The sequence below is a fragment of the Sus scrofa genome, chromosome 1 (genome assembly GCF_000003025.6).
Source record: "Sus scrofa isolate TJ Tabasco breed Duroc chromosome 1, Sscrofa11.1, whole genome shotgun sequence".
In the NCBI taxonomy this organism is placed as follows: domain Eukaryota; kingdom Metazoa; phylum Chordata; class Mammalia; order Artiodactyla; family Suidae; genus Sus; species Sus scrofa.
Genome location: NC_010443.5, coordinates 221,793,025 through 221,815,446, shown reverse-complemented (window position 1 = coordinate 221,815,446; position 22,422 = coordinate 221,793,025). Strand labels below are relative to the sequence as shown.

Genomic DNA, 22,422 nt, shown 5'->3' with positions numbered 1-22,422 from the left:
CCAGTCCAGCTCAGTTCTCTGTCTATCAGTGAGCTGCTCTGGGCCCCAGGATATCCCATCTTCCTTTTGGTTCATGCGTATAGCATCCCCCTGCCCCCTCTGCCCACCATCCAGCCGGAACAAACACAGTCAGATTATACTTGAATGAGACAAAGCTGAAAACAGAAGAACAGACATTGCTGAACGCTCAATGGGTGTATCCATTTCTAAAGCAGTGAACGAGCAAGGCTGGCACATGGGGCATGAGGAGCAGGAGCAACACAAGAAGAAAAAGAACTTGGGCTGAGAGGCTGCCTGAGCCACAGAGAGGAAACAATGCAGCAGAATCATTGACACCAGCCTCTAAAATGATAGAAGTAAGCCCTCTACTCAGACAGAGTCTTCCCGGAGACATAAAGACTGTGAATGGAATTTATGGATGGTGAATATATATTTTATGAGTGCAATGACTGAGAGTTTCTTCCACTTTTGACAAAAGAGCTTGTTCTTCCATGGACTTTGCCTTTGAGATGCAGCTGCCATTTCGCCCTTAAGTACTTGAAGTAAGCCATTGACCTTTACCTGGTAATTGAAGTAGTGCTAGACTGTCTACTCACAATTTTAGCAAGACTTTCTATCTTGGTAAAAAAATCACATCAGCGCTTTCTTCATCCCCAGGTTATTTTGCATTTCTCAGTTTGACTAGTGTAATTGTGTGAAGAAAGCACAGCCTAACACTGCAGAGTTGATAGAGAGGTAGGGTTTCTATGGAGATGCAAAGTGAAACTGATTTTCTTGTTGCTTTTCTAGTTCTGAGAAGCAGAAACAGATCTTCAAAGGTCTTGGGACACTTGTCTGGGTTATTTTCTGCACTTTTGGTAATTTTCCAGAAGGAGGACGGAAGAGCAGAGGCCAGTGCCCACTATGAATGTTTGGCTTTAGAAGGATGTATCTGGCCTGAAGGGAGTCAATCCTACTAAGCAGAGGTAGAAATAAGGATCCTGAAGGTCATCATAGCAAGAATGCTCAGGCTTGAGAGTGGACACAGATCCCCTGGGAAGCTTGGTTAAAATGCAAAGACTGATTTAGTAGGTCTAGGGTGGGGCCTAAGATTCTGCATCTGAGAAGCAACCAGGTGATGCTGATGCTGCTGGACCAAGGACTACTCTTTGGATAGCAAGAGTTTCATATATTGATAGAAACAGTATAAATTAAATCTTCTTTTAAATTTTTTTTACTGAATCTTATCTATTACATGGACAGTAGATGCATCATGGCTGTAACTTCTGAGCAGTATCAGAATGAAATACCCTATATTAACATAAGTCTGGGTCAGCGGCTGGACTCCCCACTAGAGAAATGACCATGGCAGAATAAAACATGTCATTGGACAATCTTAGACAGTCATCAAAGTGTCTTAGCTTTTGTTGAACATCACACTGCTCATCCTCACTGTAATTCCCAAGGTTGTAACTAAAAAGCACACCAAGAACAAAAAGCAACAATTGACTTGGCTTCCTAAGGGATGTAGGCTTCTGGGGGATTGTGTTTGAGAGCACTGATAAAGTGTCTAAAATGCAATCATGCCTTGTTCCCAACTCCTGGAAGCCCCAGTCACACCAGAACACAATGTCAAGGCTCTCCTGGCTTTGTTCCACTGCTGAGATGGCCCATGTTTGTTGCCCATACATTCCTAAGTCATCTCCAGGGCTCTCTCTCAAACCTTTCTTTTTTCTTCTCATTTATCCATGAGTCCTTCCTGAATAGTTTTCCTTTGTCTTCCAACAGATATTGCTGCTCATCTGAAAATCATTTGTAAGCAACTGCTTTAAATAGAAAAAAGAAGAAAACTTTCCTATAAGAAACCAAACACCTGAAAAAGGAATTCAATGTTAGGAAACAAACACACTCAAAGACATTTTCCGTTCATGTTTTGTTGCAATCAAAAGCTGGGGAGTTCAATCTCAGAAGACCAATTCTGGAGATTTCCAGAGATATCTGATATTTTTTCTGAAAACACTGAAAATCCATCTCTCTATAAAAACATGCACATGAATATAAATCTAATTTTACCTTTTCTAGAATGTATTGTTTAGCCAAATAATTTGGATGTGTGCTGCCCTGAATGTAACCAGAAATTGTACATGATGTTCAAAAACCCATAAGGCCAGCATCGGTAAACTATGGTCCTCAGGCTAAATCTGGCCTCTTATCTGGTTTTTGTATAGCCTATAAACAAAGACTGATTTTTATGTTTTTAAATGGTGGAAAAAAATCAGAAGATTATTTGGCCATGTGAAAGTTATGTGCAATGCAAATCTTAATGCCCATATATAAATTTACTATGACTATGACCACTTTTATGCTACAAGGGCAGTTAAGAAGTTGCAACAGAGGAGTTCCTATTGTGGCTCAGAAGGTTAGGAACTTGACTGGTATCCATAAGGACCCAGGTTCCATCCCTGGCCTTGCTCCATGTGTTAAGGATCCCATGTAGCCGTGAGCCGTGCTACAGGCTGAAGACATGGCTCGGATCCCACGTTGTTGTGGCTAGGGTGTTGGCCAGCAGCTGCAGCTCCAATTCAACCTTCAGCCTGGGAACTTCCATATGCTGCGGATGTGGCCCTAAAGAAAAAGCAAAAAAGAAGTTACAACAGAGGTCATACGACTAGTGCTGTGGGTTGAATTGTGTCCCTCTTCAAATTCATATGTCAAAGTCCTAACCCCAGTACTTCAGAATTCGACCTTTTTTTGGAGGTAAGGTCTTTATGGGGGCACTCAAGTTAGGATGAGGTCATTAGGGTGCGTCCTACTTCGATATGGCTGGTCTCCTTATGAGGAGGGACACAGGCACATAGAGGGAAGATGATGTAAAGAGATACAGGGAGAAGCCAACCATCTACAAACCAGGGAAAGAGTCTAAGCAAAACTTAGAGTATTTTACTATCTGACCCTTTACAGAAAAATCTTGCTAACACCTATTCCTTGGGATTAAGTTTTTGCATTTAACACTTTGAAGCCAGCAAGCACATGCCTCATAACCAGCAACAGAGACTCCAGAAATTCTCTATCTCACACCCACACTAGTCTTCCAATTCTTTCTTCCTAGCAAGTGAGTTGGGAACATCCAACCAATTGCACATTATCTTGGATAAAACAGAATTCTTAAACTATCCTAACCCAGTACCTCTTGCTTCAAGTCAGGAGGGCAGCAAATTTGTTCCACCAGCTCCATATACAAATTCTAAATAATGGGAGGAATGAGAAAAAGGAAAGGAGAATGGAGAGACTGGAAGAGAATTTCAAATTCATTTTTGAACCTTTCAAAAGAGTGTTGTGAAACTAAAACACTGTGTCACAGGGCTCTGGCACCCTCTTATAGGACCAACATCTTTGGAAGTGGCCCATCCTCTTGGGACATCTCCCACAGATCCAGTTAGCCCTCAAAGAATTTAATGGAAGATGATAATACAAAACAGGTTAATTCCATTATAAAACAAATTGCTAATTAGTCTGGGCCTTTCTGATCTCATGTGATGAAAAATCTGGTCTACAATGCTATTAAAATAAAGGTAAGAACAATAATATTAATGGGAGTTCCCATTGTGGCCCAGTGGTAACAAAACTGACTTAGTATCCATGAGGACACAGGTTTGATCCCTGGTCTCACTCAGTGGGTCAGGGATCTGGTATTGCCATGACCTATGGTGTAGGTTGCAGACATGGCTCAGATCCTGCGTTGCTGTGGCTGTGGTGTAGGCCAGCAGCTGTAGCTCCAATTTGACCCCTAGCCTGGGAACGTCCATATGCTGTGCGTGCCTCCTTAAAAAGACAAAACAAAAACAAAAACAAAATTAATGATAACAAACATTTATTGAGCATTTTTATGTCCCAGGCATTGTCCAAAACACTTTGTATAAATTATTTCATGCAATCATCGCAATAATCCTATGAAATAAGTATTTTTAACTCTATGTGACTGATAAAGTAGCTGAAACTTACAGATGTTAAGTTGGTCAAGATGAAAGAACTGGAAAATGGAGGAACTGGGGCTTAAGACCAAGGATATAAGATTCCAAAGTCAACCTTTCAATGGGGTGTGCCATTTGGCCTCAATGGTATGTGAAGAAACAAAATCCTAGTGCCTCCCCAAATTTTATTCACCTGAAGAAGTGATGGTGGTTTTTCCCTTCTTTGTATTAAGCATGTCTTTTATTCCTCTTTGTATTAAGTTTTGACCTCTTGGGACCTTACTGACACTGGATACAACTGTGCCTTCCGAGTTGGCTAATTTCTAGAGACAGCAAATAGCTCCTTAGGAGCACAACTTTTACAGTAAGATCAACCAATCCAGAGCCCACACCCCAACCCCTCCTTTGCTGGGCTCTCACACTCAGACCACCATCTGCCAGCCCTAATCACCCCAGAACCAATTATCACAATAGCAACAGTTCTATTACCCCAGAGCCTGCTGAAATTATTCAAATTAGCCAATCCTAAGCCTACTTATCCTGCCTCTCTTATTCCTTCCCATGGAAACCACAATGAAAGCTCTTGCCAAAGAGTTCTCTTATGGCACAGAAGGTTAAAGATCTAGCACTGTCACTGCAGTGGCCTGCTATAGCATGGGTTCGATCTTTGGTCCAGAACTTCCACATGCTAGGAGTGCTGCTCCCCACCTCCCTCCAAAAGAGTTAGTGAGCAAGAGAGAGTGAGAGAGAGCAAGAGAGAAAGAAAGCTGTTCTCTACCTTTGTCCCACTCCTTCTGCTTCATAACCAACCCTGGTGCTACCCACTGTGGCCCTGCATGTAGTGTGGTGCCCCCTCTCCTTGGGAATGGTGAGTAGCAAGCTCTCTTTTCAATGACAATCATCTCCCATCCTACTGCCCTCACCATACCCCAACAATAATAAAACATACACCGTCAAACATTCTCATAGCCTCATCTACTTTTCGTCCCCCTGTTACTAAGTTCAGAATACACAGGCCCCAACAATGCCTGGCATGATGATTTCTATCATCAAAAATACCTGGAGGAGGAAGTTCCTGTTGTGGCACAGTGGAAATAGATCCAACTGGTATCCATAAGGATGCAGGTTCCATCCCTGGCCTCGCTCAGTGGGTTGGGGAATCCGGCATTGCTGTGAGCTGTGCTGTTGCAGATGAGGCTTAGATCCTGCGTTGCTGGGGCTATGGTGTAGGCTGACAGCTGCAGCTACGATTCAACCCCTAGCTGGGAACTTTCACATGCTGCAGGTGCAGCCCTAAAAAGACAAAAAAAAAAAAAAAAAAAAAAAAAAAGCCTGGAAATGAAACAAATAACCCTTTCCCCCAAAACTAAAAAACAAAACAAAAAACCCAACTCATAAAACAGGAATTTCATTAAGCTTTCACTGCTTCCCTGCCCACCTAAGGCCTAAGCATTGTGATATGGAATGCCACTCTCCTGAAGTCTGTCACACTTGCCAGCCTTCCTGGGAAGCAAAAACAAAGGATGGGAAACTTCTCCACCTGCATCTTGAACAGGGTTCCTCTTCCTGGGGTGAAGGCATCAAACTTAAAATCAACCAAGAGCAGACAAGCCTTACTCCTCACCTCAACGGTCCAGATCCTGCATTTGCCGTGAGAAGAAAGGGTGACCCGTGGTGGGGAACCCAGGCAATGCCTCCTCTTCTCAAGGCTGCCTGAGTGCATGATCTAGCCCAGAGCCTTCTTCAGAAGGTCACAGGTAATCTCCAGGTTCACCATCAGCATTTATTTGCCAAGATACAGTCTTCTTTCTGAGCAAAGCGAAGGATTTACTATTCACCTTGAAGGGCACTGATCAAAGAAAGCCTGAATCACTGCCAGCCAATGAGTCTTCAGCAGCTTTTTGCTGAAAGGCATGGAAACGGGGTGGTGCTGTGAGCCTGGGCCGGATCAAAGAGGATGCTGGGAAAGCCAGATTGTGCTGCCACAGCTTGTCAAACCCATTCATCTGGGAGACGAATTATGGCCAGTGACCCTCTGTACTTGTGTGACCAAGGCAAATTCATTCATGCTCCCTTTTCAGGCTGAGTAAACAAGATCCAGCAAGACTCTGATTTGTGTACATAGTCAGCACTTAGTTAATCAATAGCGGGTTCAGCACGTGCTTTGAACACGGCAAAGCAGAAACACCAAAATAAATAGCTCCATAAGGAGAAAAAAAAATCAAAGTTTTGTTAGATTTCCTTGCATTTATTTTATTTTAATTTTTTAATATATTTTTTTATTTTCCCACTGTACAGCAAGGGGGTCAGGTTATCCTTACATGTATACATTACAATTACATTTTTTCCCCCACCCTTTCTTCTGTTGCAAGGTGAGTATCTAGACATAGTTCTCAATGATATTCAGCAGGATCTCCTTGCATTTATTTTTAAAGTTAGTTTTATTTTTATTTTGAATTACACCTGGGGACATGGAGAAAGGAAATATACTTTTTTTTTTTCCAGAGCTTTAGGTCTCTAAACCTTAATTCAAAATTGACCCAAAGCCAGGATCAAGGCATGACTTTTGGCTCTTCTGCTTCCTAAGATCACTGGTTTCCTGGGGTAAATTATCAACACCATGATAGTCTTACCAGATTTTGAATATAGTTTTTTTGTATATACTGCAAAAAAAAAAAAAAAAAAAAGAGGATTTGAGATAGGCTCTGTATGGGGGATGGATTATAGGGAGAGGCTACTGGCATCAAGGCACACACTTTCCCTCAAGTTCTAGAACGTCCACAGTGTGGGTGGACAGAGTGAGTCTGTGCCCCAAGCCAGCTCATACTCAGTACCCAGAAGGGAGTTGTGATCTCAGCAGAGGCCAAGGGAAAGGTGTATTGTCATTAAAACCTCAAAACAGCCCTGGTCTTCGACAGTCACTAGCCACCCCCCCCACCTTGCAACCACCCCAGAAACACCTGCAGGTTCCCAGCCGAAAGAGTTTAAGCCACACCATCAGATGACCATTCCAGGAAAGGTCTCGGTTACACGGAGCCATATAATAGCAGAATTCGAGTCCAGATTTCAATATGCAAGTGGGAAAAATTTAGACTGTTTGCCCTGTCTTTGTCTTAAGGAGGTGGTTCATCTAAATGAGTAGAAATAAAGAAAACCCATATATAGTTGTTTCTGTATCAATTTTAATTCTTTTTTTTTCTTTTTTGCTTTATTAGGGCCATACCCAAGGCATATGGAAGTTCCCAGGCTAGGGGTCAAATTGGAGCTACAGCTGCTGGCCTACACTACAGCCACAATGATGTAAGATCCGAGCGCATCTGTGACCCACACCACAGCTCATGGCAACACCAGATCCTTAACCCACTGAGCAAGGTCAGGAACCGAACCTGTGTCTTCACGGATACTAGTTGGGTTCATTAACCGCAGAGCCACGCAGGGAACTCCTCAATTTTAATTCTTTTCCAAGTGACTGATTTGTGAAAACAGCATCGTACTAAATTCCTTTCTAGGCCACTAGAGGGAAATCTAGCCCACCGGACCAGGACTTGTTTCTTTTCTTTCTTTCTTTTTTTTTTTTTTAATAATAACCCCAGAACCAAAATTTTAAGGCTGAAGAATATGTTGAAATGTTATCTTTCTCTGTCCCTTGTGCCCTTGCCCACATTTTAAACTTATTTGAATCTATGTGGTCATGGAGACGCCTAGAAAAGCACAAACCAGCCATCTGAATTGGGCAGGAGGCCTGGCAGTTGGGAAATTGTTCTAACAGTCAATCTGAACCTCTTCCAGTTCAGCTTGAATTTATTTCCTCAAATTACATATTCATCACTTATGGAGAACAGCTGGTCATCTTTCTCTGCAACATATTACTCTTTAAATTCCCGAAGACCTACAGGTCACGCCTCTCTTTCAAGCAAAACGAGCCAGTTCTTCAACTTGGCCTTGGAGGAGTTTAAATCCCAACCCTTTCACCGCGTGTTTCTCTTCTAAACTCTCTCTGCATCACCCCACCCTCCCCCATATTTCCAAACAACAGCAATATAGACTAAACTTTGAGGAGAAAAATTAAATAAAGTGTTTCATGTTTTCCCTGTATGGCTATTAGTACATTCCTGTGCTGATTTTCTTTGCAAATACAGCACAATGTTTCTGATATTTATTTATCTAGTATGATTCCAAGACCATGCGTATATATATATATGTCTGGACATGTGTGTATATATACTATACTTATACAAACACAGACATACATAAACAAACACATGCATACATACATATGCATATATATACTTATTTTCATCTTGTTATGAAAATTGAATGCCTAAGTTAGGGACCATTTATGTGTCACTTCTGAATTCTCTTCTATTTCCAACCTTTCTGCATCACATACATTATGTCAGTTTCTAACTTTATTCTCCAAGTTTTTAACTACTCACTTTAGATCCTCTATTAGTTATAAAACACAACTGGTATGAATGCAGAACATTATTCCTCTAATAACTTTTAAAAACCTGTTCATCTCGGATTCAAATTAAGGGAGAGAAAACTGGTTGTTTTCAAAGCACTCACATTTACCAACATTTCAAGTGCAGTGAAAAAAAAAGTATATATATATATATATATCTTGTCTTTGTCTCTGGCAGAGAACCTCTATAATCCTTTGAATTTCCTGAGTGACAGGAGTGTCAAGTGCCGAGACCAGCTCAGTAAGTGGAGGGTGAAGGACGGGCACTGCAAAGCTTAAGAAAAGTTAAATGGCAATGAAGAAAGATATATAGACACAGTAAAGTTTAAAGGTCGGACCCGGCAGGGGAGGGGGGGAGCTCAAGACCTCTTGGATCAAGAGCCCACCAGATTGCTGGTGCCTCACCGGTTTTACTGTGCTCATTCGAAACATGAGGCAGGGAAAAGGCTCAGGGGCGTGACTGCTCACAGTCACGTGGCAAAAGCTATTCTTTATGGCCTTCAGGGAGAGGTTTCTTATCTACAGGACACGAGGGAAACTGGCGATAGCAATCAATGCTTGAGAAACACGTACCTGCCCAGGCAGCGTTCCTACTTGCTCTGTCTCCGAGTTCCAGTCACCACCATGTTCTCTTAGTTCATGCAAATCCTCTTACCAGTCCCTTTCAGCCCATTTCCCCTAGTTAATCATATACTAGGCACGTGGCGTTTTGCAGTCACTTCAGAATTGAGGGAGGATGTTTTCCCACAGTCAACCATGCCTGAGTTTATGCCAAGGAGAGAGGTGACTCTTGGGGAACCCCTAGATAGCTCCAGGATGAGGACTGTAGCCCTAGGAAGCAACCACGTGATGAGAGGATTAGAACTCTCTGCCCCACCCCCACCTCCCAGAAGGGGGAGGGGCTGGAGATTGAGTTCAAATCATCAACACCCAGTGATTCAATCAGCCATGCCTAGGTAATGAAACCTCCAAAAATTCCTAAACAACTTGGTTCAAAGCACTTCTGACCTGGCCTTATCTGTCTCTTCCATTTGCTCTTGAGTTATATCCCTTATAAGAAACCATTAATAGTAAGTAAAATGCTTCTCTGGGTTCTGTGAGTCATTCCACTGAATTATTGTCTAAAGGGGGAATCATGGGAACCCCTGAATTTTTAGTCAAATGGGCAGAGGTGTAGCGAGCCCATCTGTATTTCATTCGTTTGGCAAAACTGTATTGGACATTTACCATATACTAGGTGGTATTCTGTGCATTAAGGATACAGTGAAAAAAAAAATTAAGCCCTAGCCTCCTGGTACCTTTATTGTACTGGGTGGAGACAGACAATAAAACAAATATACATGTGAAGTGGGACTATGTGCTATGGAGAAAAAGTAGCACAAGGCAAGGGTGTGAGGGCTATTTTATGTAGGGTTGTCAGGGGAGCCCTCATTGAGAAGTGAAAGGTCAGGTCATACAGCTATCAGAGGGAAAAGCTACATAGGTGTCATGAGGCAGAATATTCTTGGCGTGTTCACAGAACAGAGACTGAAACAGAGAAAGAAATAGAACAAGAGTAGGAGATGAGGCCAGAAGGAGAAATGGGCCATTCCCAGTAGCATTTGAGACCATGGTAGGGGTTTTGGCTCTTCTCTGAGGTGGGGAGCCACTGGAGGATTTTAAAGCAATAAGGTGATCTAATTTTCTTAAAAAAAAAAATTCTTCTGCTGGCTGTGCTGAGGCTGGGGTGTGGGCATGGAGGGGACAAGAGTGAAGGAAAGGAGGCCAGTAAGGAGACCACCACAATAACCTGGAGAGGACAGGAGCTTGGCAATGGTGGAGGTGTTAAGACAGGGTCAGACTCTGGTTGTATTCTGAGGGTCATACTGATAGGATTTGCTCTTGGATGTGGGGCAGGAGAGAAAGAAAGGAGTCAAGAATGAATCCTTGAATTCTGGCTGAACCTATTGGAAAAATGAAACTGCCATTTACTGAGATGGAGAAGACTCTGAAAGAAGCAGGGTTTGGGGTTGGTAGTGGTAGGGGCGCTGGCAGGAGTTCACTTTTGCATGTGTCCAGTTAGAGATGCCTAGATTGTCAAGTGAAGTCCAGTTGGGCAGTTTAGAGGACAGTGGCCATACCTACAAGAGTGCTAAAAACATGTTGCCCCTTCTGCCATTTTAAAGACTTCAAGGTCAAACAACTATAATTTTTTTTTTAAGTTCAATTCTAAAAATGGAAAAAAAATTTAAATGAAAATCAAAGTTCCCCCCTTAAATTTTTTTCAGGATCCTGTTTTTTGGGCTTCATAGTCTGTCTAACTCTTTGCTGTTCAGAGTGTGGCCCCTAGATCAGCAGCACAATAGGCCCGGGGGCTTGTTCGAAATGCAGGCTTTCTGGCCTTCCCAAATCTGAGTCAGAATCTTCCTTTTAACAAGATCCCCAGGTGATTCATAGACACATTAAATTTTGCAAAGATTTTTCAACCCAAAGGCCCATGCAGAATAATTAAAATCAATCTCTGGGAGAGCACCCAGGCAAGGTGTCCTTACCAAGATCCCCAAGTGGTTCTGATGCTCAGTCTGGTTAGAACCACTGAGCTCACGCTTCTCTTCCTGGCCTGCTCTCTGTACTGCTGGGTTTATACAGACGATGCTCTTGGAAACCCAATCTCCTAAGAGATGTGCAGATCTAAGCATGAAAGGGTGCGGCTAGAGGAACCATCTGTTTTGGTGTATGAGGGACAGTCTCCACATGATTATTAGTGCCCCTTTCACTCTCAGAAGCATCGTGGTTTAAATGATAAATTACAGGTCCTCCCAACTTAATACAAAAGGGCTCTGTGCTTTCTATTTCTGGATTATAAATTCATAATAAAAACAGGTAGAACAAAATATCAGATGGCCTTTGGTTTGGCATGAATCCAATGGAGAGAACGTCCTGATGCTCAGATATTGTTTTTTAAATATTCTATGTACAGCTTATCAGCTATACATACTTAAATTCCCTCAATTGGTAAGGAAGGTTGGAGAAAATAAGTCTCCTTCTGGGGGTTCGGCAGCGGTGGGGCGCGGTTGTATATAGCAATTAATGTTCCAAAGCCAACTGTTGATTAGCAGGAGCTGATTATCATCCCATGATTAGCACAACAGCAAAGCAAAGTCCTTAGCAAAACTTCTTCTTCCTTTTCCTTTCTGATCGTTTATTGTTCAATAGCTACTCCACCCTCAGGCTCAAAGGGACAAAGAAAGAAGGTAAATAAGAAGTCACTTTAGCAACCCTGCTAATAAACTTGGTGGGAAAGAAAATAAAAACAATTGGATTGTTTCTGGTTACCTGTGAACTGAAGTTCTTTGGCTCGTCCCTTTTTCCAAATTATTACCAGCTGGTGTGAGGACTCGTTGAAGGCCTACTGATTGCCAGTAAAATTAAAGCAATCTTGTACTTTTAAAACTATGTAGTCTTCCAGAAATAGGCCCTGGATGCTTTCCTTCCTAATTTACCAGGGACACAGAGTGAGGGCAAGGAACGCACCTCCTCGTTTCATCAGAGCCCTCCCCCTCTCCTTCTTCCCCTCCCCACCAATTCATAGGTGCATATGAACAGAATCACTTAAAAAATATTTTCTGACGTAGAGAAGAAATTCATTTACATCAGCTTAAGACAAAGAGCATAATCACTGGTAGACAAATGGAAAAATCTCCACAGGAGTAGAGACTTGTGTTCATATAGAAGGTATGAGTTCTAGTTGCATCACTAAGAGACTTGTGCATACTTCCACAAGGCAACCACGGCATAAAGGTTTTAAACATGTTCTGTTCAGGAGTTCCCGTCATAGCTCAGCTGAAATGAATCTGACTAGTATCCATGAGGAAGTAGGTTCGAGCCCTGGCCTCGCTCAGTGGGTTAAAGATCCAGCATTGCCACAAGCTGTAGTATAGGTCACAGACTCATCTCGGATCCTGAGTTGCTGTGGCTGTGGTGTAGGCCAGCTGCTACAGCCCTGATTTGACCCCTAGTCTGGGAATGTCCATAGACCATGGGTACGGCCCTAAAAAGACAAACAAATAAATAAACATGTTCTGCTCACGTGTGTTTAAAATGTCTGGAAAAGAAACTATCCCTGCGCCAGATGCTGATAAGCTAGTTGAAGGGAACTCTTGTTAAATAATAATAATAAGGAAGTCTTCTTATCAAATAACTTGAATGCTGATGAGTATTAGGGTGGGTAAAACATCAAAACATGACCTGCTGAGTTGGATTAAGATTATCAATGGAATTTCTTCAGAGGAGAGAGGTCCTTTAAAGGAGCTTCTGAGTACAATTGGGAGTGTAGGGGTTGGGGGAGAGGATGGGTATCTGTTCTCTGCTTTCAGAGCTGAAAATCAGAACAAGCTGAAAATGTAGAAGAGGTCTCTCTGCAGCTAAGACAGCACCACAAGCTAGTGTTGCCTTGCCAGGCCCTGGACCAGTAATAATATTAGCAACTTGTGGAGAAGGCTCTATTTTGAGCTCTGTTAATAGTTAACTGCAGGCTTTCCTTCCAAAGTGCTTGGAAGGCAAGAGCAGGTGGTCCTGGAAAGCAATGCTGGAAGGAGGCCCTCAGTGATTTAACTTAGATGCCAACGTAGAGGGGACAGTAATTGAGACAGGTGGGCCTGCTGAGAGATGCACTTCCTTTTCCTTAGGGGTTTAGATGCCTTTTAAAATCTTACTCTAAATTATATCTTGGCCGGAATGTATTATGCAATACAGCTAAAGTTGGTGCGTCAGTGATGTCTGGTATTTGAATAAGGAGTTCCCTTTTAATCTAAAATTTTTCTCTAGATCATAAGTTAAATATTCTGAGTCCACCTGGCCAGGTCTGGGAAAACCCACACTTATGATTAGAAAGGGAGGGAATATCAATATGAGAAAAAGAACCCTATCAATGAAGGGATTTCTCAAACCATTCAAAAAGGCAACTTTTTTTTTTTTTTTCTTTTTAGGAATGCACCTGCTACATATGGAAGTTCCCAGGCGAGGGGTCGAATCAGAGCTACAGCTGCCGGCCTATACCATAGCCACAGGACACAGGATCCAAGCTGTGTCTGTGACCTACATTGCAGCTCACGGCAATGCCGGATCCTTAACTTACTAAGCGGGGCCAGGGATAGAATCTCCATCCTCATGGATACTAGTTGGGTTCATTTCCACTGAGCCACAGTGGGAACTCCAAAATGGCAAACTTTTTAAACCAACCAGGGTGGGAAATACACAGTAAGGGTGACTATAATTGGTATCACTTAACAATTTTGTTTTTTACTCACAGATTAAAATAATACTCATCACACAATCCTCTAACAACAGACCTGTCTGAGGTGGTTTTCAGCTTCAATGGAAGCTGTAAAAAATAGAAGTGGCACCACTTGGTTTTGGGGGACCACCTCAGAGGGAGACCTATATTTGCATAGGATTTTCTTTACATGTCTAATGGCCTGGACATCATACTTCTGTAGTCAGTGCAAAGGTAAATAAAAATAAGCAAACATAATCACTTACCCCGTGCAAATAGGGAAAAGAATGTTGAGAAAAAAATAGCCTTAGAGTCAGAGTGAGTCAGAGTTGGTGAGGCCAGGAATATCATTCCTCACCCTGTACGTAGCTCTGGACTTTCAGGCCCTTGCTTTAATCTTACTTCCCAAAAAGAGAGGTCGAAGAGTTTTATATGGAAAGAGAGGGTTAGCCTCTAATTCTGGCAGGATTTGGTACTATCTCGGGTGAAATGTACTCACTAACAAATTATGTTGGCAGAGCCTGACACCTCCCTGCATGGAAAGCCTGTGATCCTGAGAAGGAAAGACCAAGGACCTTGTGCTCTGCCCCTTCACACTCTCCGTGACCCTGACCCTGGCTCTCAGCTTCTCAGGCCTCCACTTCTCCATTAGGGATAATTTTATGCCAGACAGATCTTTTGCTTACAGGGTCAGGTGTAATGATATATTTTTTTCCTTTTTCTTTTTTTTTGGGGGGGGGTGGGGGCACACCTGAGGCACATGGAAATTCCCAGGCTAGGGTTCTAATCGGAACTGCAGCTGCTGTCCTACACCACAGCCATGGGAACTCCAGATCTGAGCGACATCTGTGGTAATGCCAGATCCTTAATCCACTGAGGGAGGCCAGGGATCGAACCCACATCATCATGGATACTAGACAGGTTCTTAACTGCTGAGCCACTTCAGGAACTCCAATGATATCATTTTTACCAAGTTCTTTGAGACTCTCCAAAGATGCCATTAAAAGCAAAAACAAAGAACAATGAACTACAGACAAAGAAAGAAAACCCTCCCTGGTATCTTATTCCATCCAGGGTGGAATTTCGGCAAATTTTAACCAAAAATTCTGAGCAACTCAAAACTGAGAAGCAGTGAGTTTGTCTTTGCTTTTCTACTTCTCCACAAAAGAAGCACTGCAGATGGAAATGATGTTTTCATCTCAAGGAACCAGTGCATCAAGGACTCTGCTTTAAAACCCAGGTTGAACTGGAGACCAAGGGGGCAGGGGCAGCCAACAGTGTAGTTGGAAGAACCCGACATTACAGAGGGTGCTTTCCAGTATTAATTAATGTTGCCTGGAGCTTTAACAAATAGCGGAGTGGGGATATAGTTGTGTTGTTGCTTTTCTTTCTTTATTTTTGGGGGTGGGGGTGGCGCTGCATTCATGGTATGTGGAAGTTCCCGGGCCAGGGATCAAATCTGAGCCACAGCTACAACCTATGCCACAGCTGACAATGCCAGATCCTTAACCCACTGGGCCAGGCAGGGACTGAACCCGCCCCTCAGCAGTACCTAAGCCACTACAGAGATAACACTGGATCCTTAACCCACTGCACCTCACTGGCAAGTCCCATGCTGTTGCTTTTGTGAGCTTTTAATTAGTTCTATTTTTTTTTTTTTTTGACAACTTGAGGGGGCTCTGCCAAACATAGGGTAAGATAGCTTTGTCAGTGTCCTCCCTTAACTTTAACTTCGGACTAGCCATGGCCCCTCCTCTCACAGTGAGCCATGCAACAACCTTGGAGAGGAAGCCTAGGGTAGCATCTGTATAGGACACCTCAAAGTCATGCTCAATCCAGAGTTTTCCAAACACTTGGGAATTCATCATTTATATGAGTATAGTCAAGACTCTGATGAGTTTGACCAGCATGACGCTAACTCAAAATTCCCTTATCCATACAAGGTGCCTCTCTTAAGGTTCCCACAATAAACAAACCGCAGAACAGGCAAGAGAGGAAAGTGGTTTGGGAAATGCTGGCTAAACTCATCATAAATGCTAGAGAACAAGTTTTCTGTTTGAAACACCACAATGAAGGAGTTAAATTTGCTTAAAGTTGGAGTTGCTGTTGTGGCTCAGTGGGTTAAGAACCCAACTAGTATCCAGGAGGATGAAGGTTTGATCCCTGGCCTTGCTCAGTGGGTTAGGTTGCAGATTTGGCTTTGATCCTGCAGGTGCGGCCATAAAGAGGAAAAAACAAAAACAAAATCCAAAACTGTTTAAAGTTACTCTAAGCTTGTCCTTCAGCTGGAGCCATCAGCATATCTCTCTGGAAAGTAGAATCACTCTCACTAAATGCCTACTGGAGCTCCTTAAACTTGTCAGGAGCGATACGACACAGTGCTGAGAGTACAGTCCTGTTTTGGTACCTGGGGCTCCTGGTCGTGACCGCTGGGATCCCTCTCGTAGCTTTCTGCGTACAGCCTGATGGTGGCCCGCACGCCACTGGAGGAACTGAGCCGGAAGATGAGCCGAGACGCGTCAGAGAAAATGATCCGCAGGCCCTGAGGGCAAGAACACCCAGGATGAATACACAAGTGAAAATAATGAATACCGACCTTGGCGGCCAGCACGTTCCTATGATCCAAAGATGACAACTTATAATTGGCTCCACACTCACCCAAGCAGGACAGTGAAGTAAACATAGAAGCTACTGAAGGTTATCTGTTTGTCTCTATTTCTGTTACCCTGTGGTTAATACTGGGGGAGAGGGAAGAGCAGAACTATGACCAGATGCGCCAAGCCCCTTGGTCTGGTGCTGCAGGAATCAGAAAGAGGTAGAGGTAACAAGGATGGGGAGATACTTAATAAATGTCCCTGGGGCCAAAGTTGGTCCCTTAGGAACCTGCTGGATACAGTCAGGTAGGCAGTTTATCTATTAGAGTAAGACCAATACCTGTATAAAAGCTACCCTCATGTAATGTTAGACTTTGCTTTAAGTTCACCTCCTCTTGGTTTCTGTCTTGTTCCCACATTCCTCTGGCAACCATGGACTCCTATGATGAAATGCGCAGGCCTGGGGCTTCCGCTGGGTTCGAGGGTCTCTGTGTACATCCTCAACCTCTTGGTTCTCTCCTTCCTTCTTACATGTAAGACCCAGCCAAGAGGGTGGCGTGGGGTGGGGTGGGGCTGTGGCAGCACCTCACACTGATTTTGTCTCAGAACATCACCATTCTTTACGCATCTCTGCTCCCTGGGGGCAGTGATATTTTTTCGAATACGATTGTGAGATCCCAGTATGACTTCTGTTGAAGGAGATTTGTGTTTTTTAAGACAATGATAAAGTCATTGCTATAAATAAGCCTATTGACAGGGGCCAGAAGAAAGAGACGAGGGAATAAAATCATAGTCTGGTCACTTGTCACTTCTGAAAAAGCCAATGTCACAGGCAACTTTGATATCAGATATTTTCCCTAAGAAGTTTACCCTTGAAGTTTCTCTGGCCTCAAATCCTGCTTTTAAGAATAAGCCATTATTGAAAATATTCATACATGCTGCATACATCTGACTCCTAATCCTTTCCCCTTGCTGCCATCTGGTAATATCTGCTGGGGAACACTATGATTCCATCTGAGTGGTTTTCTGCTTTTAAGTTTTGTGGGCATATTTTGTTCCAATCCCAAAACAAAAAGTGTAGTTTCTTTTGGAGTGGTGCAATGTCTGCCACAATTTGTGTAATTAAAAGAAGCCATGGAGTTCCCGTCGTGGCTTAGTGGTTAACGAATCCGACTAGGAACCATGAGGTTTCGGGTTCGATCCCTGGCCTTGCTTAGTGGGGTAACAATCCGGCGTTGCCGTGAGCTGTGGTGTAGGCTGCTGACGCGGCTCGGATCCTGCATTGCTGTGGCTGTGGTGTAGGCTGGTGGCTACAGGTCTGATTTGACCCCTAGCCTGGGAACCTCCATATGCCGCAGAAGCGGGCCAAGAAAATGGCAAAAAGACAAAAAAAAAAAAAAAAAAAAAGAAGAAGAAGAAGAAGCCATGCCCCTTCCTGACAACCCATCACTCTATGACATTAGCCTTACAAACAGGATGATATTGCCCAGGATTCATTCACTGGGCATATGTTTTAGAGCCACCCCGATGGATCTGGGATAGGGCTAAGCCCTGGGTATGTGAAGGTAAATACTGTATTTGCTCTTCATAAGCCTGGGATATTCTATGCAATGCAAAACTATTAATCACTTTACGCTGCTGAAGAAGTGAATAATTAGGAATTCCAAGAGGAGCAAACAAACCAATTCCCTACTATCTAGAAAGTCTGGTATACCCAATTCTGGTTAGACTGATAGTGGAGCCCCAAAGTTCGGTTCCACCATCATATTCATAGCCATGTTTTTGAAAACTCTAAAGCTGAAGCCCTAAACCAGCTGTTGTAGATTTTAAGTCACTCGAAGCTTCCTCTTCTGATGACCTCCCAGCCTTAACCCTTTATGATAACTCCATTACACATTTAACCGTCCAGATTAGTTTATGGCCAGGGGAAGTTTTTAAGAATTCAGGCCATGATAAACTGTTAACGTGTATTATCTGCTCATAGCTAAGCCCTTTGTACAATGAAATCATTTTATTTTTTTCCCTAAGGGTAGCCATAGCTTTGGCTGTACTCATGGAAGGTTGGCTCCAATCTTCATTGGGTAGCCTAGAACAGATTTTGCGCTCGAAAAGATGATAAAGGAGTGAATAGCACACATCAGCCTGCTGGAAATAACCCGATGTCTTCTCTCTTTCCAAAGGAACCATGAGATCTTAATAGAGAATCCATGTTGCTTTGTGAGACCTCTCAGTGAGGAATATAACAATTCTCCTTCTCCACATAGAACAAAAAATATTTAGATCCAGCCTGGTTCTGTGCGGCAGCAACCCCAGTTCCACGTCTATTGAGTGTCACTTGGAAGTATGAATAGTTCTGCTAGATTGCTTTGGGGTTTGCATGTTCTTCCAATGACCTTAATGAATTTGTAACCTGGACACAAGCCATGTTCTCCTCATTATGTATCATCACTTACTATCAACTAAATTGTGTGGCCAAAGCCACCACTAACCAAAATTTTCCAAGTTTCTAAATGTTCCATAATTCCAACAAAAGAATACTAATAATATACTTTGCTTTAAAAATTTTTTTTTAGGTTAAACCAGGGGTTGGCAACACAGTTTGTCAGCCACATTTGACCTGCCACCTGTTTTTATAAATCAGGTTTTATTGGAACACAGCCATGCCTGTTCACTTATGTGTTGTCTATGGCTGCTTTTGTGCTCCAACTGCAGAGCTGAACTATTATGAGAGGCAAGCCCACAAGGGCTAAAGTATTCACTCCCTGGCCCTTTTAGAGAAAATGTTTGCTGACCCCTGGTATAAACCATTCCATTATCCACAACATGGAATCCTTATCCTTCAACTCTATGCCAGAAAATATAACCATAGACCTATGAAAATCCTAATAGAGAGAAATTATGAAGCCTCTTACAAGGGTGTCCCCCACATACTCCAGCTTCCAGCCATATATTTATCTGGACATATATTTGGCCCAAATCAACTTACTTCTGATCACCTAATCATGGCAGAAAAGGATTTATTAAATTGCATTTTAGTTTTATATCCTCACTTTTACTGCAAGGAAGGTCTGCAAGGGACTATTATAAAATCTATTTTTTGCAGTCACTGTAGGAGACTCTACAAACCTCCACATGAGACATCTCAGGAGCCAAGTGTTAGGAAAACTTTTCCTTCCCTGAGGAACTGGCTTTTTTGTTTGTTTGTTTTGTTTTTTGTCTTTCTGACACTATGAACTTTATAACTAACCATAGCTCCCTTGTCAATATGGCTGCCAGGACACTTAATGTCAAATCTGAGGTTCAGCCCAAGTGGATCCTTATGACTTGCATAATTATGAATTATTTTTCTGTTCTTGATTCTCTACCCTTATTTATATTTTCCCTAGTCTTGATTTCTGTTTCTTATTTATGTTCTAACAACTTCATTATGTGTGTGTTTGCTGCCATAAATCCCCTTGAAGAAACAAGGCCCAATGCAAAGGAATAAAATAAATTCCCTTTATGGCCTTAACCCTAAATTGTCAGAACCACTGAATTATGTCTTTGGGTCTTTCATTAGCTGAGAAGCTCTGGGAGGGCAAACCCTTATGTTCCTCATTCACCTATTACTGACTGACATAGCTTAGGACAATGCCTGGTACACAGCAGGCCCTCCATAGACACTTATTGAATGAATGTCATGACATGTTCAATAGCTGCTGTGAGGGCCATTGGAAGGTCTCCTTCCACCTTTAAAAAGGCCAAGTGGAAACACACTCAAATTTTCCACTGGTGAGCTGAGGCTAATGTATTCACCTTGAAAGGTAATTGTGACAGATAGTATGTCTACCCATCCTTCATTTTTAGGCAAGGGTCTGTTTTAGCAAAAAACATTGGAGCTGCACTGTGGTGATTTCCTGTGGACAAATAGCCCATAATTTGCAAAATTTACTGCACATTGAAATCAGCCAGAGGTCTTTAAAAAAAAAAATAGTGGCAACTGGTTCCCACTCTAGACATTGTGATCGAATTTGCATGGGCTGTGACTTGGGTACTGGGATTATAAAAGCTCCCCAAGGGATTCTAACATGTAGCCACATGTGGACGACACTGAAGTAGCCTTTTTGCTCTGGGTCACTTGCTTCATGTATCCAAGTGACTGACAATACTACATGTCAATCTTAAGGAAGATCCCTTTTAGATCTGAGGTTCCTTGCACACACTACCATCAGACTGGCATCTTAGAAGGTCATAACCCAGGGGCCTAATAAAACATCACATTGCTGCTGCGTTCTGAAAGCCTCCTCTGAGTGCCTTGTCAGCAGCGGAACCACTAGAACATCTCCTCTGGAGCATCTGACACTAATTGCTTTTAGCACAATCTCTTACGGAAATTCTTGAAGCAGCAGTGGAGGAATCCATGATACCTCTGTAGCCACAGCAGCTGTAGGAGTTGGAATTTCCAGGATGACACAATGGCCACAAGCACAAAGAAGGGAAAGAGATGCCCTTCTCCCTTAGAAGATAATTATGGGATGGGGGTACTGCACTTCCAGCCTACTGCTTTTTTTTCCCCTTTGAGTGTCCATAGTTGTATGTCTCCATGACCAGGGTGGGGTTTTGCCTACCTAACTTTGTTCCAATGAAGAAGGTTGTTGAAGAACTGCTTTACGAACCCCAAACAAAACCCCTCCCATCTGCTTCCAGTTATCTCTGTAGCATTTCTTTTTCTCCCCAGATTTGCCCCCTTCGGTTTGCTGTTTGTGGAAAGTCAGTTTGGAAATGATACAGGAATCACAACTAAAGAACGAGGCTAGCGTTCTGGCTTGGCTTATTAGCTGGTGGTCTTGAGTAAGTCACTCGAGCTCTCTAAGCCTCAGTTTCCTAAAAGTGGATGAAAAATAATACAGCCTGGCTTACCAGGTTCTTGTGAACATCAGATCAGAAAATGTATCTGAAATAGATGCAGACTATGCCTTTGGAATGGATTAGCAATGAGATCCTGCTGTGTAGCACTGGGAACTATGTCTGGTCACTTATGATGTAGCATGATAATGTGAGAAAAAGAATGTATACATGTATGTGTAACTGGGTCACCATGCTGACACAACACTGTAAACCAGCAATAATGGAAAAAAATAAAAATCATTATATTAAAAAAAGAAAAACATTGTTTTATGTCAAAAAAGAAAGAGAAAATGGAAAAAATCAAAATCATTATATTAAAAAAGAAATAAAAACATTGTTTTATGTCACAAAAGAAAGAGAAAATGTATCTGAGAAGTGCTGTGAAAAAATTTTAACTCACTATATAAGTAGAATTCTTCTCCTTTTTTTTTTTTTTTTTTTTTTTTTTTTTTGCTTTTTAAGGCTGCACCAGTAGCATATGGAAATTCCCAGGCTAGGGGCCTCATCAGAGCTACAGCTGCCACCCTACGCCACAGCCACAGCAATGCAGGATCCGGGCCACATCTTCGACCTACACCACAGCGCACGGCAATGCTGGATCCCCAACCCACTGAGCGAGGCCAGGGATCAGACTCACATCCTATTGTATACTAGTCTTGATTTGTTTCCGCTATGCCGCAACGGGAACTCCAGAATTATTCTTATATTGAAGATTTTAGTGAAAATGGTGCTATGCTCTAACTTGTCCAACTTTCCAGATTTTGCAAAAGACTGCTGTATAAAGCCTAGAGGTTTGTGGTGCAATGCTATATACTTATTTTTAAATTAGGCAGAATTAAGATTAATTTTATTCTTACAGTGCCATGTTCTCTGAAATCATTGCTAAACACATAAATTTGTTACCATTTATCTTCTCCCTATCTCCTATGGAACTGGCTTATTTGGCAATAAAATACTCCTTCCTGGCTGGTCAATTTGGGATCTTAAGGTCCTGAAAGAACCTTAGGATCATCTAGGTCACCCCCTCCTTTTACTGAAAAGAAAGTCAAAAAACTTGTTCAAGGTAACACATCCAGTAAATGGAGGAGCCAAGGTTTCAGCCTAGGTCTTCTGACTCCAGGCTTATAATTTTAGGTTGAACTATATGAAACCACTGCTAGCCATACATTGCTTCTCCTGTGACATATTTGAACAATATCGCATATGTTTTGTATGGTCCTGCAAACTGGCACACAGCCTTATGTAGAGTAGGTATCTGATAAATGCTTGATA

General features: G+C 42.5%; 1 protein-coding gene across 1 annotated transcript in view; it reads right to left on the bottom strand.

Annotated features, from left to right (window-relative positions):
• The window catches only part of PGM5 (phosphoglucomutase 5), a 203,249-nt gene that overhangs the window by 22,318 nt on the left and 158,509 nt on the right, over positions 1–22,422 (bottom strand). The window contains exon 10 of the mRNA XM_003121933.6: positions 16,077–16,211. Coding sequence (XP_003121981.4) covers positions 16,077–16,211 — 135 coding nt within the window. The remainder of the gene's footprint in view (positions 1–16,076; positions 16,212–22,422) is intronic.